The 16,362-nt window shown below is 54.0% G+C and overlaps 1 protein-coding gene across 2 annotated transcripts in view; it reads right to left on the bottom strand.

Annotated features, from left to right (window-relative positions):
• HDGFL2 (HDGF like 2) overlaps nucleotides 1-16,038 on the bottom strand; it is a 23,140-nt gene extending 7,102 nt beyond the window's left edge. The window contains exons 1-4 of one of the 2 annotated variants that reach the window (XM_077860408.1): nucleotides 15,881-16,038; nucleotides 12,300-12,376; nucleotides 12,068-12,206; nucleotides 4,960-5,151 (exon numbers count right to left, since the gene is read on the bottom strand). In XM_077860408.1, coding sequence (XP_077716534.1) covers nucleotides 4,960-5,151; nucleotides 12,068-12,206; nucleotides 12,300-12,376; nucleotides 15,881-15,952 — 480 coding nt within the window. In that variant the 5' untranslated portion in view covers nucleotides 15,953-16,038. Of the gene's footprint in view, nucleotides 1-4,959; nucleotides 5,152-12,067; nucleotides 12,207-12,299; nucleotides 12,377-12,610; nucleotides 12,824-15,880 lie in introns of those variants that run through there. The other variant, XM_077860407.1, reaches the window with a different exon arrangement.
• Between the last annotated feature and the right edge of the window lie 324 nt (nucleotides 16,039-16,362).

A 16,362-nucleotide genomic window follows, 5' to 3' on the forward strand; every position in this document is an offset into this window, starting at 1 on the left:
GATGTGGGATTCGATCCCGGGTCTCCAGGATCGCACCCTGGGCCAAAGGCAGGCGCCAAACCGCTGCGCCACCCAGGGATCCCCTGTTTTGAGGATCTGATTAAAAACCAGGGATCAGGGAACCCTGGGTGGCACAGCGGTTTAGCGCCTGCCTTTGGCCCAGGGCGCGATCCTGGAGACCCAGGATCGAATCCCACGTCGGGCTCCTGGTGCATGGAGCCTGCTTCTCCCTCTGCCTGTGTCTCTGCCTCTCCCTCTCTCTCCCTCTCTCTCTCTCTCTCTCTGTGTGACTATCATAAATAAATTAAAAAAAAAAAAAAAAAAAAAAAAAAAACCAGGGATCTGGGGAGGGGAAAAAAAAAAAAAAGGGATCTTGGGATGCCTGGGTGGCTCAGTGGTTGGGCATCTGCCTCTGGCTTAGGTTGTGATCCTGGGGTCCTGGGATTGAGTCCCACATTAGACTCCTCGTGGGGGCGGGGGGGCCTGCTTCTCTCTCTGCCTGTGTCTCTGCCTTTCTCTAAAAAAAAAAACGGTTCTTGAATCATGAGGACATTGTGCTCAGAGAGAGGAGTCAGACCTAGAAGGACACCTCCTACATGACCCCACTCCCCGGAAGTCCCCAGAGACAGAGAGGAGATGGTGGGAGCCAGGGGTGGGGCAGGGGGTGGGGAGTCAGTGCTTCCTGGGGACAGGGTCTCCGTGTGGGAAGATGGAAATTTCTAGAGACAGTGATGGCAGTGGCTTCACAGTGGTGTGAGTGTGCTTCATGCCACAGAATTGTGTACTTAAACTGTCAAATTTTATATTATGTGTACTTTACCTCAATAAAAAAAAAAGGAGGAAACCTGCCCCAGATATCCTTTCCCCAGAAGAACACCCATGCATACGATCTGGAACTAGACAGAGGAGGCAGCTGCACAAAGGCTGGGAAGAGAACGTTCACCACTGAGCTGCACACCGTAGAATGGCTACTTGTTTGGTTTTTTTTAAAGATTTTATTTATTTATTTATTTATTTATTTATTTATTTATTTATTCATTCATTCATTCATTCATTCATTCATTCATTCATTCAGGAGAGACACACAGAGAGAGGTAGAGACACAGGCAGAGGGAGAAGCAGGCTCCATGCAGGGAGCCCGCCGTGGGACTCGATCCGGGGTCTCCAGGATCACACCTCGGGCTGCAGGTGGCGCCAAACCGCTGCGCCACCGGGGCTGCCCGAATGGCTACTTTTTAATGGGAATTTCACCTCAATAAAAAATTAAAAACACACATATACACACATACGTGCATATAGCCTGGATTCAGTTTCAGGGGTTCATGCATTCACTGACATCCACCCAAAGAGGCTGACAGGAGAACTTTCATGAAGAACAAACCAAGCTTTAGAAATCTTGGCCAGGGATGACCTGGGTCTTTCTGGCTGGCAACTGTTGAGTTACTCAACACTTTCCCTCTGTTGTGTCACACCCGAGACACGTTAGTTCTCGTAACAATAGCCACCTGAGCATCTCCTTTACTCCAGGCCCTGTCCCCCTAAAATTCCTATGTTGAATCCCTGACCCTCAGGAGCTCAGAAGGGTACAGGGATCTTTAAGGATGTAATTAAATTAAAATAGTGTCACTCGGGGCAGCTGGGTGGCTCAGTTGGTAGATATCTGCCTTCAGCTCAGGTCATGATCTCAGCCTCCTGGGATTGAGCCCCACATTGGGCTCCCTGCTCAGCAGCGAGTCTGCTTCTCCCTCTCTCTCCGTAATATCTCTCTCTCAAATAAATTTTTAAAAATATTAAAAAATAAATAAAAGATGATGTCAGTGGAGTGGTCCTAATTCAGTATGACCTATTTCCTTATAGGAGGAGGTCAGGACAGAGACACAGAAGGGCCAATCACATGAGGATGGGAGGCTGCTGTCTGCACACTGAAGAGAGGCCTCAGAAGGAACCAGCCCTCCTGACACCTGATCTCAGACTTCAGCCTGCAAGACTAATTTCTGGTGTGAAAGCTGCCTAGTCCATATGACCTTCCTAGGCCAGTTGGCACACCTGTACACTCTGACACACCAATGGGAGATTAAGGGGCCTACCGTCGTACACTTTATGTTCTAGTCAGGAGAGGCAAACTGAAACATTCCATGGGAATCTAAGGTTACTCTGGAGGCCAGAGGGAAAAAGGGACAGATGGAAGAATGGAAGAGATAGCATGTATGAAGCCCCACGGGTAGAAGGCAGCGAGGCTGGTGATTGGTCAGGGAAGGGATGGGGCTGGGGCCTGGCTGAAGCCAGACCTGCAGGGCTGTGTGGGCTGTGTCTGGAGCCTGGAGCTACTTCACAGGTAGGTGAGCCAAAGCTACTGAACTTCACACTCCCCATTCTCTCTCAGGGCAAAGGCAGTCTATGGCCTAGGAGCGCTGCATGCTTTCCCTTCTTAGCCCACTAGCACTCTAACCCGGGCACTCAGGGACTCCAGTTAGGACAAAAAGGCAGGAATCATGAGGACTAAGATGACCCAGGACCCTCTCTCCCGATAGCCACACACCAGGGTACAAAGGGAGGCAGTGGGGAGGGGTCCCGAGCAGCGAGATCTTGGAACCCTAGAGAGAACAGATCCAGGGGTGGGGGGCAGGCAATGCTGAGCTACCAGGGCGCTCAGGGCTGGGGTCAGGGCCTGCCATACAGTCCTCATGAAGGAAGTTTTTGTTTGTTTGTTTTTAGATTTTATTTATTTATTCATAGAGACACAGAGAGAGAGAAGCAGAGACACAGGCAGAGGGAGAAGCAGGCTCCATGCAGAGAGCCTGATGTGGGACTCGATCCAGGGTCTCCAGGATCACGCCCTGGGCTGCCGGTGGCACTAAACCGCTGCGCCACTGGGGCTGCCCCATGAAGGAAGTCTTAAGAGTCATCCAGAGGATAGATGAGAAGAGCAGAACGTGGATCCACAGAAAAACACCAAGTTAATGCTAACCAAAGAGAGAACATAGAAAGTCGGCCCCACAGGAAAACCACCGCCCCTCGTGGATCAGGGAAAGGAGAGCTGTGGATGTGCCAGTGCCATGAGGCTAGCAGGAAAAGGCAGGGAAAAGGTCTCTTAAATGTTCCCTGGTGTGGTTAAAAGGTGTTGTAACAAGAACTTAAATCAGTTTGGGACATCTGGTGCCTGCCTTCGGCTCAGGTCGTGATCCCAGGGTCCTGGGATCTTGTCCGGGTCGGGCTCCCTGTGGGGAGCCTGCTTCTCCCTCTGCCTAATGTCTCAGCCTCTCTGTCTCCCATGAATAAATAAAATCTTAAAAAAAAAAAAAACTCAACCCAAAACCTTAGATCAGTTTAATGCAAAGTTGGTCAAAAAAAATCTAAGTAAGTACTGACTTACAAATAGGGGTTTACCTCTAAGGGGTGGCATGGGGGGCTGTTTCCTACACTCTCCTGTTTAACATCCCCAGCAACTGTAAACAGAAATCACAGGGAACTTTAAAAAATGATGCCAACTATATCATAAAAACTGGGGAAAAAGCCAAGAGTCTTAATAATATATTGGTTAGAAATCACCCACGTCACAAACTATGTCTCAACTGCTGAAGGCCACGACTTAATATTTAACGACAAAGAAATGCTCAGCAAAACACACTGGGTGTGTACGATCACCAATTCTGGGCTTTATGCAGCCATACCCTGTGTGAAGTACATGAGGGATTGCGAAGAAATACATCTGGGTGCTTGTGGTCCTCGGCATGGAAGGCCCCCACGTAACATGGGCATTTTCTACTAGCTTCTCCACACTTTTTACATCTTACAACTTATAATGAGCATGGTTTATCATTACAATTGGAACCAAGAGCAAATGTTATGTTTGTAAATAATAAGAGGAAAGTATTACTCTGCCAAAGAAGTTGATGCTAGATCCTAGTCAGTCCATTCTATAACCGAATGATTAGAAGCAGGCAAAAGGCAGACAAGGCAAGAAAGAGGCTCTTTCCAGGAGAACCAAACACTCACATCCCCACAGACCTACACACACACATACTCAGCGATATGTTCACAGCAAAGGAGACACAACCCAGATGTCCATCAACTGATGAACAGATACAATGTATCCACCATACACCTGGAAACGTGACTGGCCATGAACAGGAGCAAGATGCCCATAAGCGGCGCCCCAGGGACAGACCCTGACTCCATGATGTTCAGGGAGGGTACCAGACACAGAAGGCCACATGGTGTGTGAGTCCACATGTGTGACACATCCAGAACAGGTTCATCCATGGATGGGAAGGAGGTTTGCGGGGGACGGGGGCTGGGACAGGGGTGGGGAGTGATGGCAGATAAGGACAGGGTTTCTTCTGGAGTGACAGAATGTTCTGGAACTAGCCAGTGGTGGTTACACAGCTCCGTGAATGTACTAACAACCAGTGAATTGTGTATCTTGAAAGGGTAATGCTGTGGTATGTGAATGATATCTCGATTTTTAAAAAGCGTGTTAAAAAAATAAAAGTATGTTAAACATGCAGAAAAATTATTTGCATATTCAGACTAAGGGGATAATTTCAACTAGGAGTCTCCTGGGAGGGAAAAGCCAAGAGCAAGCACATGCATTCTAGTTTTGCCAGTATCTGTTCAGTCTGGCTAGTGTTGAGTAAAAGGTCGGGTTAATACAGGAAAGCATTTCAACTGCACACCAGAGAACTGCGCTAAGCACACAGCCCTTCCCGAGATGATAATCTACAAAGTGGAAATGGTAATGTCTACTGAGCAATATTCTAAAGATTAATAAGATGACACATGTAAAAGAATAATAAATAAAAATAAATAATAAAGTAAATTGGAATGAAACCGCATATCAAAAATGAGAAAGGCAGGGTGGGGAGTACAGGCTGCCAGAGGCCTAGGGTGGGAGTTGGGGGAGATGGAAGGGCCCAAGCAGCGCCCCACCCCCTACCCACCCCCAAGGGCCGCCCCTACCTTCAGGGCTGCTGCCTTCCGCTTCAGGCCACTGTTGTCGCTGCTTTTGTCTGAGTCTGAGTCACTCTCCATCCTGTCGCTGGCCGCTGTGGCAGTCACAGCTGTGACAGCCATGACTCCCCGGACCTCGTCGTCCTCGCTCCCACCTGCCGGGTCAGCTTCAGGGGCCTCACTGTCAGAGGAACTCACCGGCTGGGGGTGGGGCCGGGGGCAGCACAGACTATGAGTCACCACCAGGCTGGGGTGGATTTCCCAACCAGGACAGTGACCCAGAGGGCTAAACCCACAAAAGGGTCTCAAACGTCAGGGTCTGGTCTCCTCACTTTCCAAGGCCCAGAAAGTCCAGAGAACTAAGGCTGGAGGGCAAGATGGACAAGTGTGGTAGGTGCTAGGATTACAGATCAAATCCCAGGCCAGTGACTTGGCCTCTTGGTGCCTCAGTTCCCAATCTGGGCAATGGGGATGACACCATTTTGGCTTCACAGGGCTGTGGCCAAGATAAGGCAGTAGTGGTATGTGACATACCGAGGTCAGTGCCCACCCAGACTGGCCAGAGGTCCATCCCAGAGTTTGCTTTTTCTATTACTAATACTTTCATCATTATGAACACAGGACCTCCAGGCTTGACCTGTCAGGGACTGCAATTTCTTTTCTTTTCTTTTCTTTTTTTTTTTAAATATTTTATTTATTTATTCATGAGAATACACAGAGAAGAGAGAGAGAGAGGCAGAGACACAGGCAGAGGGAGAAGCAGGCTCCATGCAGGGAGCCTGATGTGGGACTCGATCCCCAGTCCCCAGGATCACGCCCTGGGCTGAAGGCGGCGCTAAACCGCTGAGCCACCGGGGCTGCCTGGGACTGTGCGGGTAGGCAGAAGAAAAGTTGGCGGGCTGAGCTGGGGCTTATGCAGGGTTATGGAGGATCTAGGGCACCTGGTAGATGGCACAATGACGGCCAGACCCTAGGGCTTGCTCAGGCCAGTTTCTGAACTTGTTTGGGATGTCTGATGTTCATGGGAGGAAAACGGATGAGCCCCGGTCATATTTCATCATCACTCCTTCGTCCAGAGCATGCAACACTGAATGTATATGGCCCTGTGCGGAAGACCTGGCCTAGACATGAGCCAGACTACACCCCTGCCCTCGGGGAGCTCATGGGCTAATGGGGAGACTGATTAGGAAATGCACAGCTAATAAATAAATAAATAAATAAATAAATAAATAAATAAATAAAATTAAATAAAAATAAAACAATATTAAAAAAAGGAAATGCACAGCTATAACATGGCACAAGGAGGTGCTGCAACATCTTGGGGCATCCACTGCAGCCAAGCCTGAATGCAAAATCTGATCATGTTATTTCATGGTATTTCTTTACTGTATAACTGATTTCTCTCTCTCTCTCTTTTTTTAATGAAAGAGATTGAGATTTTTTTAGAGCTGCATTCTCTGCAAATGACCCAAATGTCCCCCTACGGATAGAGAAACACAACATGGGACGGCTATAGGACAGAACACTAATCAGCCATAGAAAGGAATAAAGCTCTGATACAGGCTACAGCACAGATGAACCTCCAGAACATGCTCAGTGAAAGAAGCCAGGAGCAAAGGACCAAATATGAGTCCATTTATAGGAAATATGTGGAATGTGCAAATTCACAGAATTTGATCAGTTCTTAGGGCTAGGGCACCAGGCCAGCTCAGTCAGTAGAGTATGCCACTCTTGGTATTAGGGTCATGAGTTCAAGCCCCACATCAGCATGGAGCCTACTTAAAAAAGTTCTGAGGGGATAAGAGAAGGGGAGAAATGGGGGTGACAGATAATGGGGAGGGGGCTTCCTTGTGGGGTGGTGGAATGTTCTGAATTAGATAGCAAGGATGATCGCACAACACTATAAATGTATAAAAGCACTGCAGTATTTGCTTAAAATGGTTAAAATAGTTAATTTCCCTAATTCAACAACAAGTCACATTCCCTTGGTGTAATCACTGCCAGGGATCAATGGGTCAGAGTGGGGCATGCATGCTGGCCAAGAAAAAAGAAAAAAGCAGGGAGGCCAAGAAGGGAACAAGAACACGTGTGAGACCCACCATAGCCACACCAACGGGATGCATGTGGCAAGACCAGGACTGAGAAGCAAGAGAAGCAGAAGCATGAGCCACTAGGAGCCCAGGAGGGAAGGGAACCTGCCAGTGCTGGACAGAGGACAAGGCAAGGCACATAACGTGGAAATGCATTAGAAGACTGGAAATGTGGGTGCCAGGGTGGGGGCGGCCAGAGGCAATGGGCGGGAGGGAACCCAGCCTGTCCATGATCACTTGTAGGAAGCCCCCAGTCCTTCCCTGACTGAGGGGACATAAGCCTACTCAGCCTTCACATGGTTGGGTCAACAGGTGAGAAAAATAAAGGCCAGGTGTTGGCCAGACCTCGCGCTTGGCACTGAGCACCTTTTGTCTTCCCTGTGGCGTGATGACAGGGCCTGATCTGTATAACAAAATTAAAATTGAAGAATGTAATACTGTGTAGGTCAGGCCCCGAACCTAAATCGCTGGGAAAGGATAATCCTACTTTCCTGGTGGACTTCCATCACACCTCCTGCCAGGGCACGGTTTCTCTTCATGACAGCCCAGGCAGGAGGAAGGGAGATGTGACCCGTCTTCCACAGTAGGGGTGGCACAACAGCTTGGAAGCTAAGTGACCGAGGCCCCAGGCTCTTCTGCAGAAGGGTCAGTTTTGTGGCAGTAAGAGCTGGTGTTAGTTCAGTGTGAGCCCCTGCCCCAAGCTTACTATCTCTCTGTGTGTACTAGGTATGAATTGTCACCCTCATTTTGCAGATGAGGGAAAGGTGGCAAGAAAGTTCATAGCAAGTACGTGACAGAGGCGGGATGCCAGCCAGGTCTGCGTTGGCCTCTAAGCCCAGGCCACCAGACGCAGCTACTGCTAATTTAAACCCCTCCTTGCTTCTGCCGAACTCCTAGCCAACTGGGGTCCAACTTGTGCCTCTCATATCTGGCCAGGTGCCTGGGGCCAACAGGCCTGTACCACAACTTGAAAAAAGGACTCTGGAAGGTAAGTGACCAGCCCTACATTGTGCCTGTAGCTAAAGCCAGAAACTCTGGATCTCCTGGGGTCGGCCCACGGGATCTACCTGCTGGCAAAGGTTTTAAGAAATCTGATCCACACAGAGAAGCATGGGGTACAGAGAGGAACCAGGAGACAAACGCCAAGAGCCAGCCAACCTCCAAGCATCCCCAACCCAATGGTCAGGTGAATGAGGTGAACATTCATTTCTCTCACTGCCTTAATGGCTCAGGAAGGTGACAGGTGGAAAGGGAAGGACATGTTCAGCCTGGCCTCACTCCCAACTAGCACCTCATCACCTGCTCAGCACTGTGTTCCTGTTGGGTGCCTGATGCGTGTTTGCTCACGGGGCTCCCCCAGCAACCCTGTGAGACGCTGACACCACCATGACCCTCTCTGTCTTAGATGAGGAGACTGAGGCTCAAAGAGGTGAGGTGGACCCTCTAGGCTCATGGTAAGCAAGTGCTAGAGCCGGAACTTGAACACAGGTCCCTGCGCTCACACAGCAGGGCCCTTAACCCCAGACCCACAGTGCGGAGGTTATTCTCTGGGCCCTCCTCCAGCCTGGGACATGGGAGGCCTGAGCTTTAGCTCCAGCTTACTCGCAGCAGCTTGAGAACCGTGAACGGGCAGGTATCTGTCCCTCTTCCTCTATCAAGGGACAAGCATCCATTTCTACACTCCTAAGTCAATGTTTTTTTTTTTTTAAGATATTATTTATTTATTCATGAGAGAAACAGAGAGAGGTATAGGCAGAGGGAGAAGCAGGCACCCCGTGGGGCACCTAATATGGGATTCGATCCCAGGACCCTGGGATCACAATCTGAGCCAAAAAGGCAGATGCTCAACCACTGAGCCACCCAGACGTCCCTAAGTCAATGTTTCTCAACCAGAAATGACTTTTGTTCTCTTGGAGGCATTTGGCAATTCCTGGGGACATATGGGGCTGCCAAAACTGGGGTGCTCTTAGCATCAAGTGGGTGAGGGCCAATGATGCTGCTAAACACCCCACAGTGCCCAGGAGGCCCCTCCCCACTTCTGCCTGAGAACAATCCAGCCACAAATATTGAAAAACTCTGGTCTAAGTCTAAGAGGTCTCAGATTCTAGCCGGGTCACTCTGGGCCAGTTTGCTTATCTGGAAAATGGAAAAGGCCACTCTCAGGATTACTGTGTGGACCAAAGGACAATGACATTGGAACCACACTCAGATACCACTTTCCATCGCCTTGGCAAGGAGATGCGGGAACCGGGTTTGCCATCCTCTCTTGGGGGGAGAACGGAGTTAAGGCTGTTGGAAAGAATGAGGCTGTTCTCTGCATGTAGACCAATAATTGACATATATTTTGGGGGTGCCTGGACAGCTTGGTCGATGGACCATACAACTCTTAACTCGGGGTCATGAGTTTAAGCCCCATGATAGGTATAGAGATTATTAAAAATAAATAACTTACAAAGAAAGATATATTTTGGAGAACAATAAAGTTAAGAATTCTATGCTTTAGGGGAACCTGGGTGGCTCAGTTGGTTAAGCATCTGCCTTTGGCTAAGGTCATGGTCCCAGGGTCTTGGGACCCACACTGGGCCTTCCTGCTCAGTGGGGAGCTTCTCCCTCCCCACCACCCTTCCTTGTGCTCTCTCTTGTTATCTCTCTCAAATAAATAAAATCTTAACAACAACAAAAAGAATTCTATACTTTAGAAAGGAAAGCTGTGGAGAGTGTGATATGAATACAGAACCTTGGAGGATATACAAGAAATGAAGAGCAGTGGCTATCTTGACAGGACATCGCACCAGAGTGACCAGGAGGCAGGGCTAACTTCCCACTATTCTTATGCACCTTTGTATCTTTTCAATTTTGAACCGAGAATCTGTGTTCCCATTCAGATGGAAAGATAATTGAGAAACTTGAAGGCTGAACAAAGAGACTGTTCAGGCACCTGGATAGTGCCTCTTCTGCAAGTGCCTGCGACCTGGCTCTCTGTCAGAAACACTTAGTCTGATGCATGGTTATGGAACACATCAGGGGTCCCAGGCCTGACCCCTGAAACCAAAGCTTCCACAGGCAGGGCCCACAAATCTGCATCTATATATTTTTTTTTTTTAAGATTGGTTGGTTGATTGATTTGAGAGAGAGAGAGAGAGAGAGAGAGACAGAAAGAGCGCATGCAAGGGTACACAAGCAGGGGAGGGGGAAGAGGCAGAAGGAGCAGGGAGCCCGACTCCGGACTTGATCCCAGGACTCAGGGATCATGACCCAAACTGAAGGCAGATGCTTAACCTACTGAGCCACCAGGTGCCCCTAAAGCATAGAATTCTTAACTTTATTGTTCTCCAAAATATATCTTTCTTTGTAAGTTATTTTTAATAATCTCTATACCATGGCAGATTTAAGAATCTGCCATCTTAAATAGACGTTCTGTTTGGCACCATAGGCTCCTCAGACAGCCAACAGCAAGACAAGCTCTCACACTTAACAGCTACTTCTCAACCCGGGGAGTCTATGTGGGGCCAGTTTAAAGTCAAGGTTGAACCATTTTTGAGTTTATTTCCTCGAGGGCAGGCATCTACACAGCACTTAGTAAGCCGTGGGCGTGTAATAAATATTAAATGGTGTGATGATTCACCAGCAGCAATAAGGTTAGGACATAACCAACAGTACTTGAGCCGGGGCCAGAAAAGGATCACATAGAACCCAACTCACTTGAAGACCTTCTGACCCATTCACCCACGAAGCCAGGAGGCGCAGCAGGCACCAAAGGGGGAACCTCCTTCCCCTAGACCCACCCAAAGAGTTAAAAGTAGAACATCACTAACATCCACTAAACATGAGCCTGGCCCTGATAAGGGGGTGCCAAACTCTCAACACTCAAAAGACAGGGTAAACAAACCCAGAATTCTGGACTGTGAGCTCCCAGGGGGTAAGAAGTGGGCCTGCCTCACCTTGGACTGCTGATCCCTCAATACAGCAGCACCTACTGGATCAGTGGTGGCTGAGCCGCAGGAGAGGCACAGGCTGGAGACCCCAAGTTCTCATGCAAGATAAGACACTAGAGAGCTCCTTGGTCTCCGCTCACACACACAGACCCTCTCTGCCTCCTGTGTCCCTTCCCCATGGACCAGACAGCAGACCCTTTCCTTCCCCAGGAAGGATGCTCTGCCCCCTGCCGTCTGCCCCCCTGCAGTCTATTTGCTTGGCCTCCCAGCCAAGCTGACACCCACCCTGCCTGAAGCCAGACTACTCTGCATCCTTGTGCCTCCCGCAGAAAAAAAGCAAAACAAACAAACAAAAAAAAAAAGGGGGGCTAAAAGCAGAACAGAGAACCCCAGCCCAGCCTCCCCTCATCTGCACCTCAAACCAAATTGCCCAGAATGAGGTAGCTCTCTGCAACCCTTCTGCAGCCTTCCAAGGCTTTCCATGAATTTCACTTCAACTTTTCTCAATTCCTTCTTTCCCTGAACATTTCTGGACACTAATCTACCACTGAGATGCCATCTCTGTGGTTCTTGGCACTTTTTTCCCACCTAAGCAAGAACTCTTACATCTATTAACTACAGCCTTCTCCCAAGCCTAAAATCTCGCAGGGAAAGAGAGGGCTGCTATTGAGAAAAAAAAAATTATTTCCCTGAGAAAACAAAAGGTTTCTTAAGAGCGATAATAACACTATTATAAATCCAAGCTTACTATACAGCAATGGGTTTCACCAGAGGCGGCCCTCCAGCCCTCCACCCTACCCAGGGGCACTCTGGCAACATCGTGTTTGGGTGTCACGACTTGGGGGGAAGGGAGATGCTACTGGCATGGAGTGGGGAATGCCAGGGATGCTACTCACCCTACAGTGCCTGGGACGTCCCAGGATACCCTGACAGAGAACGATGGCTGATGGTCAGCAGTGCCAAGGGAGGATGAGCCCTTGCTCCTTTCCTATGAGGCAAGCTAAGACCACCTGTGGTGCCCAGGGTGCACAAGTGCCTGGCATGACTTGGACTCGGCAGATACCACACCGTCCCCCATCCCCAAGTACTCACCAGAGGAGCACTGTAGCTGGCGTGGGGATTGTTCTGGATCTCCCACAGTCCCTCATTGAAGCCTTTCCTCTTGTTGGGTTTCCCGTACTTATCTTTACATTTGTCGTAAGGAAACAGGTCCTTGGGTCCCAGGAAGGCTCTGGAGAAAGGCACCATGGGGCCAGTCCCAGGTGAGTCAGGTCACCCAGGAGGCACCAGGTGGGAAAATCAAGCCCCACCTGGGGACACTTACGTTTCGTGTGTACCAAAGAAGAAGATGGGGTACTTGTTAGGGGGGGGCTTCACAGCACCGTCGGCGATGTCATCGATCTGTAGTGAGAGGCAGGTCAGGAGGTGACTGGGGTACAGCTTCACCCACTGGCCCAGGAAATCAAGAAATCAGCTAAGTTACTTGGGGAAAGCATGCTGGGAGGAAGGAAGCCTTCCACTGAGGGGGACACATCACCTTCCAGTTAGGCATCTGCATTCTCTAGAAAACCCCCCTCGGTGCATACCTGTCCCCTCCCCCCAGAGTGTTCTCCGCCTCCAGGGTAGGTGCTTCACCTGAGCAAAGCCAAATATGGTCCCCTGAGCAGCCAGGAGGTGGGGCCAAGCCCAGCTTCTAAACACTCCCAGGGCCCTCCCACAGAACCCCTCCCGCAAAGAGGCGATCGGTGGTGGTCGGTCTCCCAGAAGCTGCAGCTGGCAGCTCCAAGGATGCAGAGGGTGGGGGGTGGGCTGCAGGAGACAGGCCCTGAGCATCCAGGAAGTCCCACCCTCTCCCTACAGGCCCATGGGCCCCGGCAGCTGTCAGTCACCTCCCCACAGGAGGCTAGCAGCCCCTTCACTTCCAATCAGGTGCTTGGAAATGTTCCGGGCTTAGAGAGCTGGCAGGAGGGGCACAGAGGAGAGGAAGAAGCTGGTACTCTGGGAGGAAGGGAAGTGCCTATAAAGTTTCATGGCTCTAGTGTCCCCCAAGGAAATAAGCCCAAGCAAATCACGTTAAAGTGAGTTTTCTGGTCCCCATTAATTCTTTCCCATCCTCTTCGAGGCCTGGGGGCTGCTGGAATCTTCCCCCCTCACCCAACTTCTTTCCTCAGTTCTCTGGGCTACTTTTCAAAGTCCTTGATCCCTGGGCCTCCGCCATCCATCTCAAGCACCCCACTCCTGCACAGAAGCTTCTCCAAACTTCATCACCCTGAGCACTAGCCTGCCACGCCCTCCAGGCCAGGCTAGTGCTCTGGGCTCACCAAGGACCCGCCTCTGAGCCTGAGGCTCGGCCATCCTAGCGGTGGCACCAGCTCCTACTGTTCTCAGGACATCTGGTCAGTATCCCTGGGCTCCTTCCTGGCCCGTGGCAGCCTCTCTGGACCCAGACCCCCAGCTCTGCCTAACGCCCTTCTGCTTACTCCCACCCAGAGGGAGGGAGGGTCCAACCAGCAGGGAGCGAGGCTGAAACCTCCAAAGGTCTCATAATACAGCCTGGAGCTGTGCTCCTTCAGTTCCAGCCTCAGCCTTCCCATGCCCCCTGCTGCTGCCTGGGCCTTCCACCCCCACCCCCAAATTCCTTCGGTCCTATCATGCATATTCCACCAACCTACGTTCTGGGGTGACTTTATCCCTATGACCTGGGGATGACAACCTCCAGGTCCCTCCTCCACATCAGCCTGCCCTGGATAGTGCCTGAATTTCCACTGTGGGAATTCCAGGCTCAGGATGCCCTTCAGACCTGCGCCCGTTGGACCTTCTGGGTCCCCTGGATCTCAACTCCTACATGGAATCCCCAAAGACCCCTGGACTCAACCCCTTCCCTCAGATGATCTCTTTGGGTTTGAGCCCAAAAAGGTATCTGATTCAAGTATCATGGAGGGCCACCAAGATCTCCCTCAACTCCACACCCCAGCCAGCCTCCTCCACCCCAGGAGCAGAGAGGAGCTCCTCACAGGGCACCAGCCCCCTGGGTCCCGCAGGCGAGTCTTGCTCCAAGCTCTGGTCCCTGGCAGCGCACATTATCAGAGGAGTCCTCTCAGCCCCAGTGACCTTGTGAACACAGCCCCCAGCCTCATTTCCAGCTCTGGCCTCCCTCAGCCCCCACAGGCTTCACCCTCAACCCTTCTCCCTTACTGCAGCCCTCGTCCCTAGCCTGCTCCCAACCAGGTCCTCAGTCTGAGGCACCCCCCTCCCGTCAGCGCGATTCCTCTGCTTAAACCCCATGTTCCTCAGCTCCCCTCACACCATCGACTCTTTCAAACTCGAACCCTGCTCCCTCAGGCCCCAGGTCCCTCAAACCCCACCTCCCTTGGCTCTGGGCCTCCCCATGGCCCCCACATCCCCAGGGCAGGCTCCCTCAGGCTCCAGGACCCCCAAACTCCCTGCACGGGCTTCCTCTGGCATGGGGACCCCTAAAACCCCAGACCCCCAGCGGGGTTTCCCTCAGGCCCCGGGACACCCCCACCCCAGCGCAGTTTCCCTCAGGCCCTGGGACCCCCCCACCCCGGCGCGGGTCCCTCAGTACCCCCCATCCCGGCACAGTTTCCCTCAGGCCCCGGGACACCCCCACCCCGGCGCGGGTCCTCCAGGCCCCGGGACCCCCACCCCCACCCTGGCGCGGATTCCCTCAGGCCCCAGGACCCCCCACACCCACCCCGGCGCGGGTCCCCACAGGCGCCGGGACTCCCCCCACCCCGGCGCGGGACCCTCAGGCCCCGGGACTTCCCCTACCCCGGCGCGGGTCCCTCAGACCCCGAGACCCTCCACCCCGGCGCGGGTCCCTCAGGCCCCGGGACCCCCCACACCCACCCCGGCGCGGGACCCTCAGGCCCCGGGACCCCCCACACCCACCCCGGCGCGCGTCCCCTCAGGCCCCGGGACCCCCCACACCCACCCCGGCGCGGGTCCCTCAGGCCCCGAGACCCCCCCACACCCACCCCGGCGCGGGACCCTCAGGCCCCGGGAACCCCCACCCCGGCGCGGGTCCCCTCAGGCCCCGAGACCCCCCCACACCCACCCCGGCGCGGGACCCTCAGGCCCCGGGACTCCCCCTACCCCGGCGCGGGTCCCTCAGACCCCGAGACCCTCCACCCCGGCGCGGGTCCCTCAGGCCCCGGGACCCCCCACACCCACCCCGGCGCGGGTCCCTCAGGCCCCGAGACCCCCCACACCCACCCCGGCGCGGGACCCTCAGGCCCCGGGACCCCCCACCCCGGCGCGGGTCCCCTCAGGCCCCGGAACCCCCCACACCCACCCCGGCGCGGGTCCCTCAGGCCCCGGGACTCCCCCTACCCCGGCGCGGGTCCCTCAGGCCCCGAGACCCCCCCACACCCACCCCGGCGCGGGACCCTCAGGACCCGGGACCCCCCACCCCGGCGCGGGTCCCCTCAGGCCCCGGGAACCCCCACCCCGGCGCGGGTCCCCTCAGGCCCCGGAACCCCCCACACCCACCCCGGCGCGGGTCCCTCAGGCCCCGGGACTCCCCCTACCCCGGCGCGGGTCCCTCAGGCCCCGAGACCCCCCACCCCGGCGCGGGTCCCCACAGGCGCCGGGACTCCCCCCCACCCCGGCGCGGGTCCCTCAGGCCCCGAGACCCCCCACCCCCACCTCGGCGCGGTTTCCTTCAGGCCCCGGGACGCCCAGACCCCCGGCGCAGATTCCCTCAGGCACGGGGACCCCCAGACGCCCGGCGCGGGCTCCCCCAGGCCCGGAGGCCCCCAGACCCCGTTGCGCGGGTCCCTCAAGCCCGGGGGCCCCCCCGGACCCCAGCTGCGCGGGTCCCTCACGCCCGGCGCCCCTTCTGCCCCACCCCCCCTGCCTGGCCCATCTCCCGCGCGGCCTCACCCGGGCCGGCCAGTGCGGGTAGCCCTTCATCTTGGCGAACACCAAGTCCCCGGGTTTGAAGGCATGCGGCATGCTGGCGGCGGGAGGCCCAGGCCGCAGGAAGCGGCGGCGGCGGCGGCGGCAGCGGCGGCGGCGGCGGCGGCTGCGGCGGCGGCAGCGGGAGGCGAAGCCGGGGGCGGGAGCGGGGCGCCGAGGGGGCGGGGGGCGGCCGCCTGGGCAGAGAGCCGGCGGGTGCTTATTGGACTGGGCGTCTCCGGAAGTCCCGCCCTCCGGCCGTCACGGGCGGGAGACGCTGTCGCTCAGGACCACGTGCGGGGATAGAGGAGCACGAGGACCAATGAGAAGAGGGGTTGGAGCAGAGCAAGTTAACGGGATTGGGTAACGGGTGGAGCCAAGGGGCGTGACCCAGAGGCCTAATGGGAGCGGGGCGGAGGTTATGGGAGGTGAAAGGGGAAAGGTGGGAGGAGGGAAACGGAGGCTTT

This window comes from Canis aureus, chromosome 19 (genome assembly GCF_053574225.1).
Source record: "Canis aureus isolate CA01 chromosome 19, VMU_Caureus_v.1.0, whole genome shotgun sequence".
NCBI lineage: Eukaryota > Metazoa > Chordata > Mammalia > Carnivora > Canidae > Canis > Canis aureus.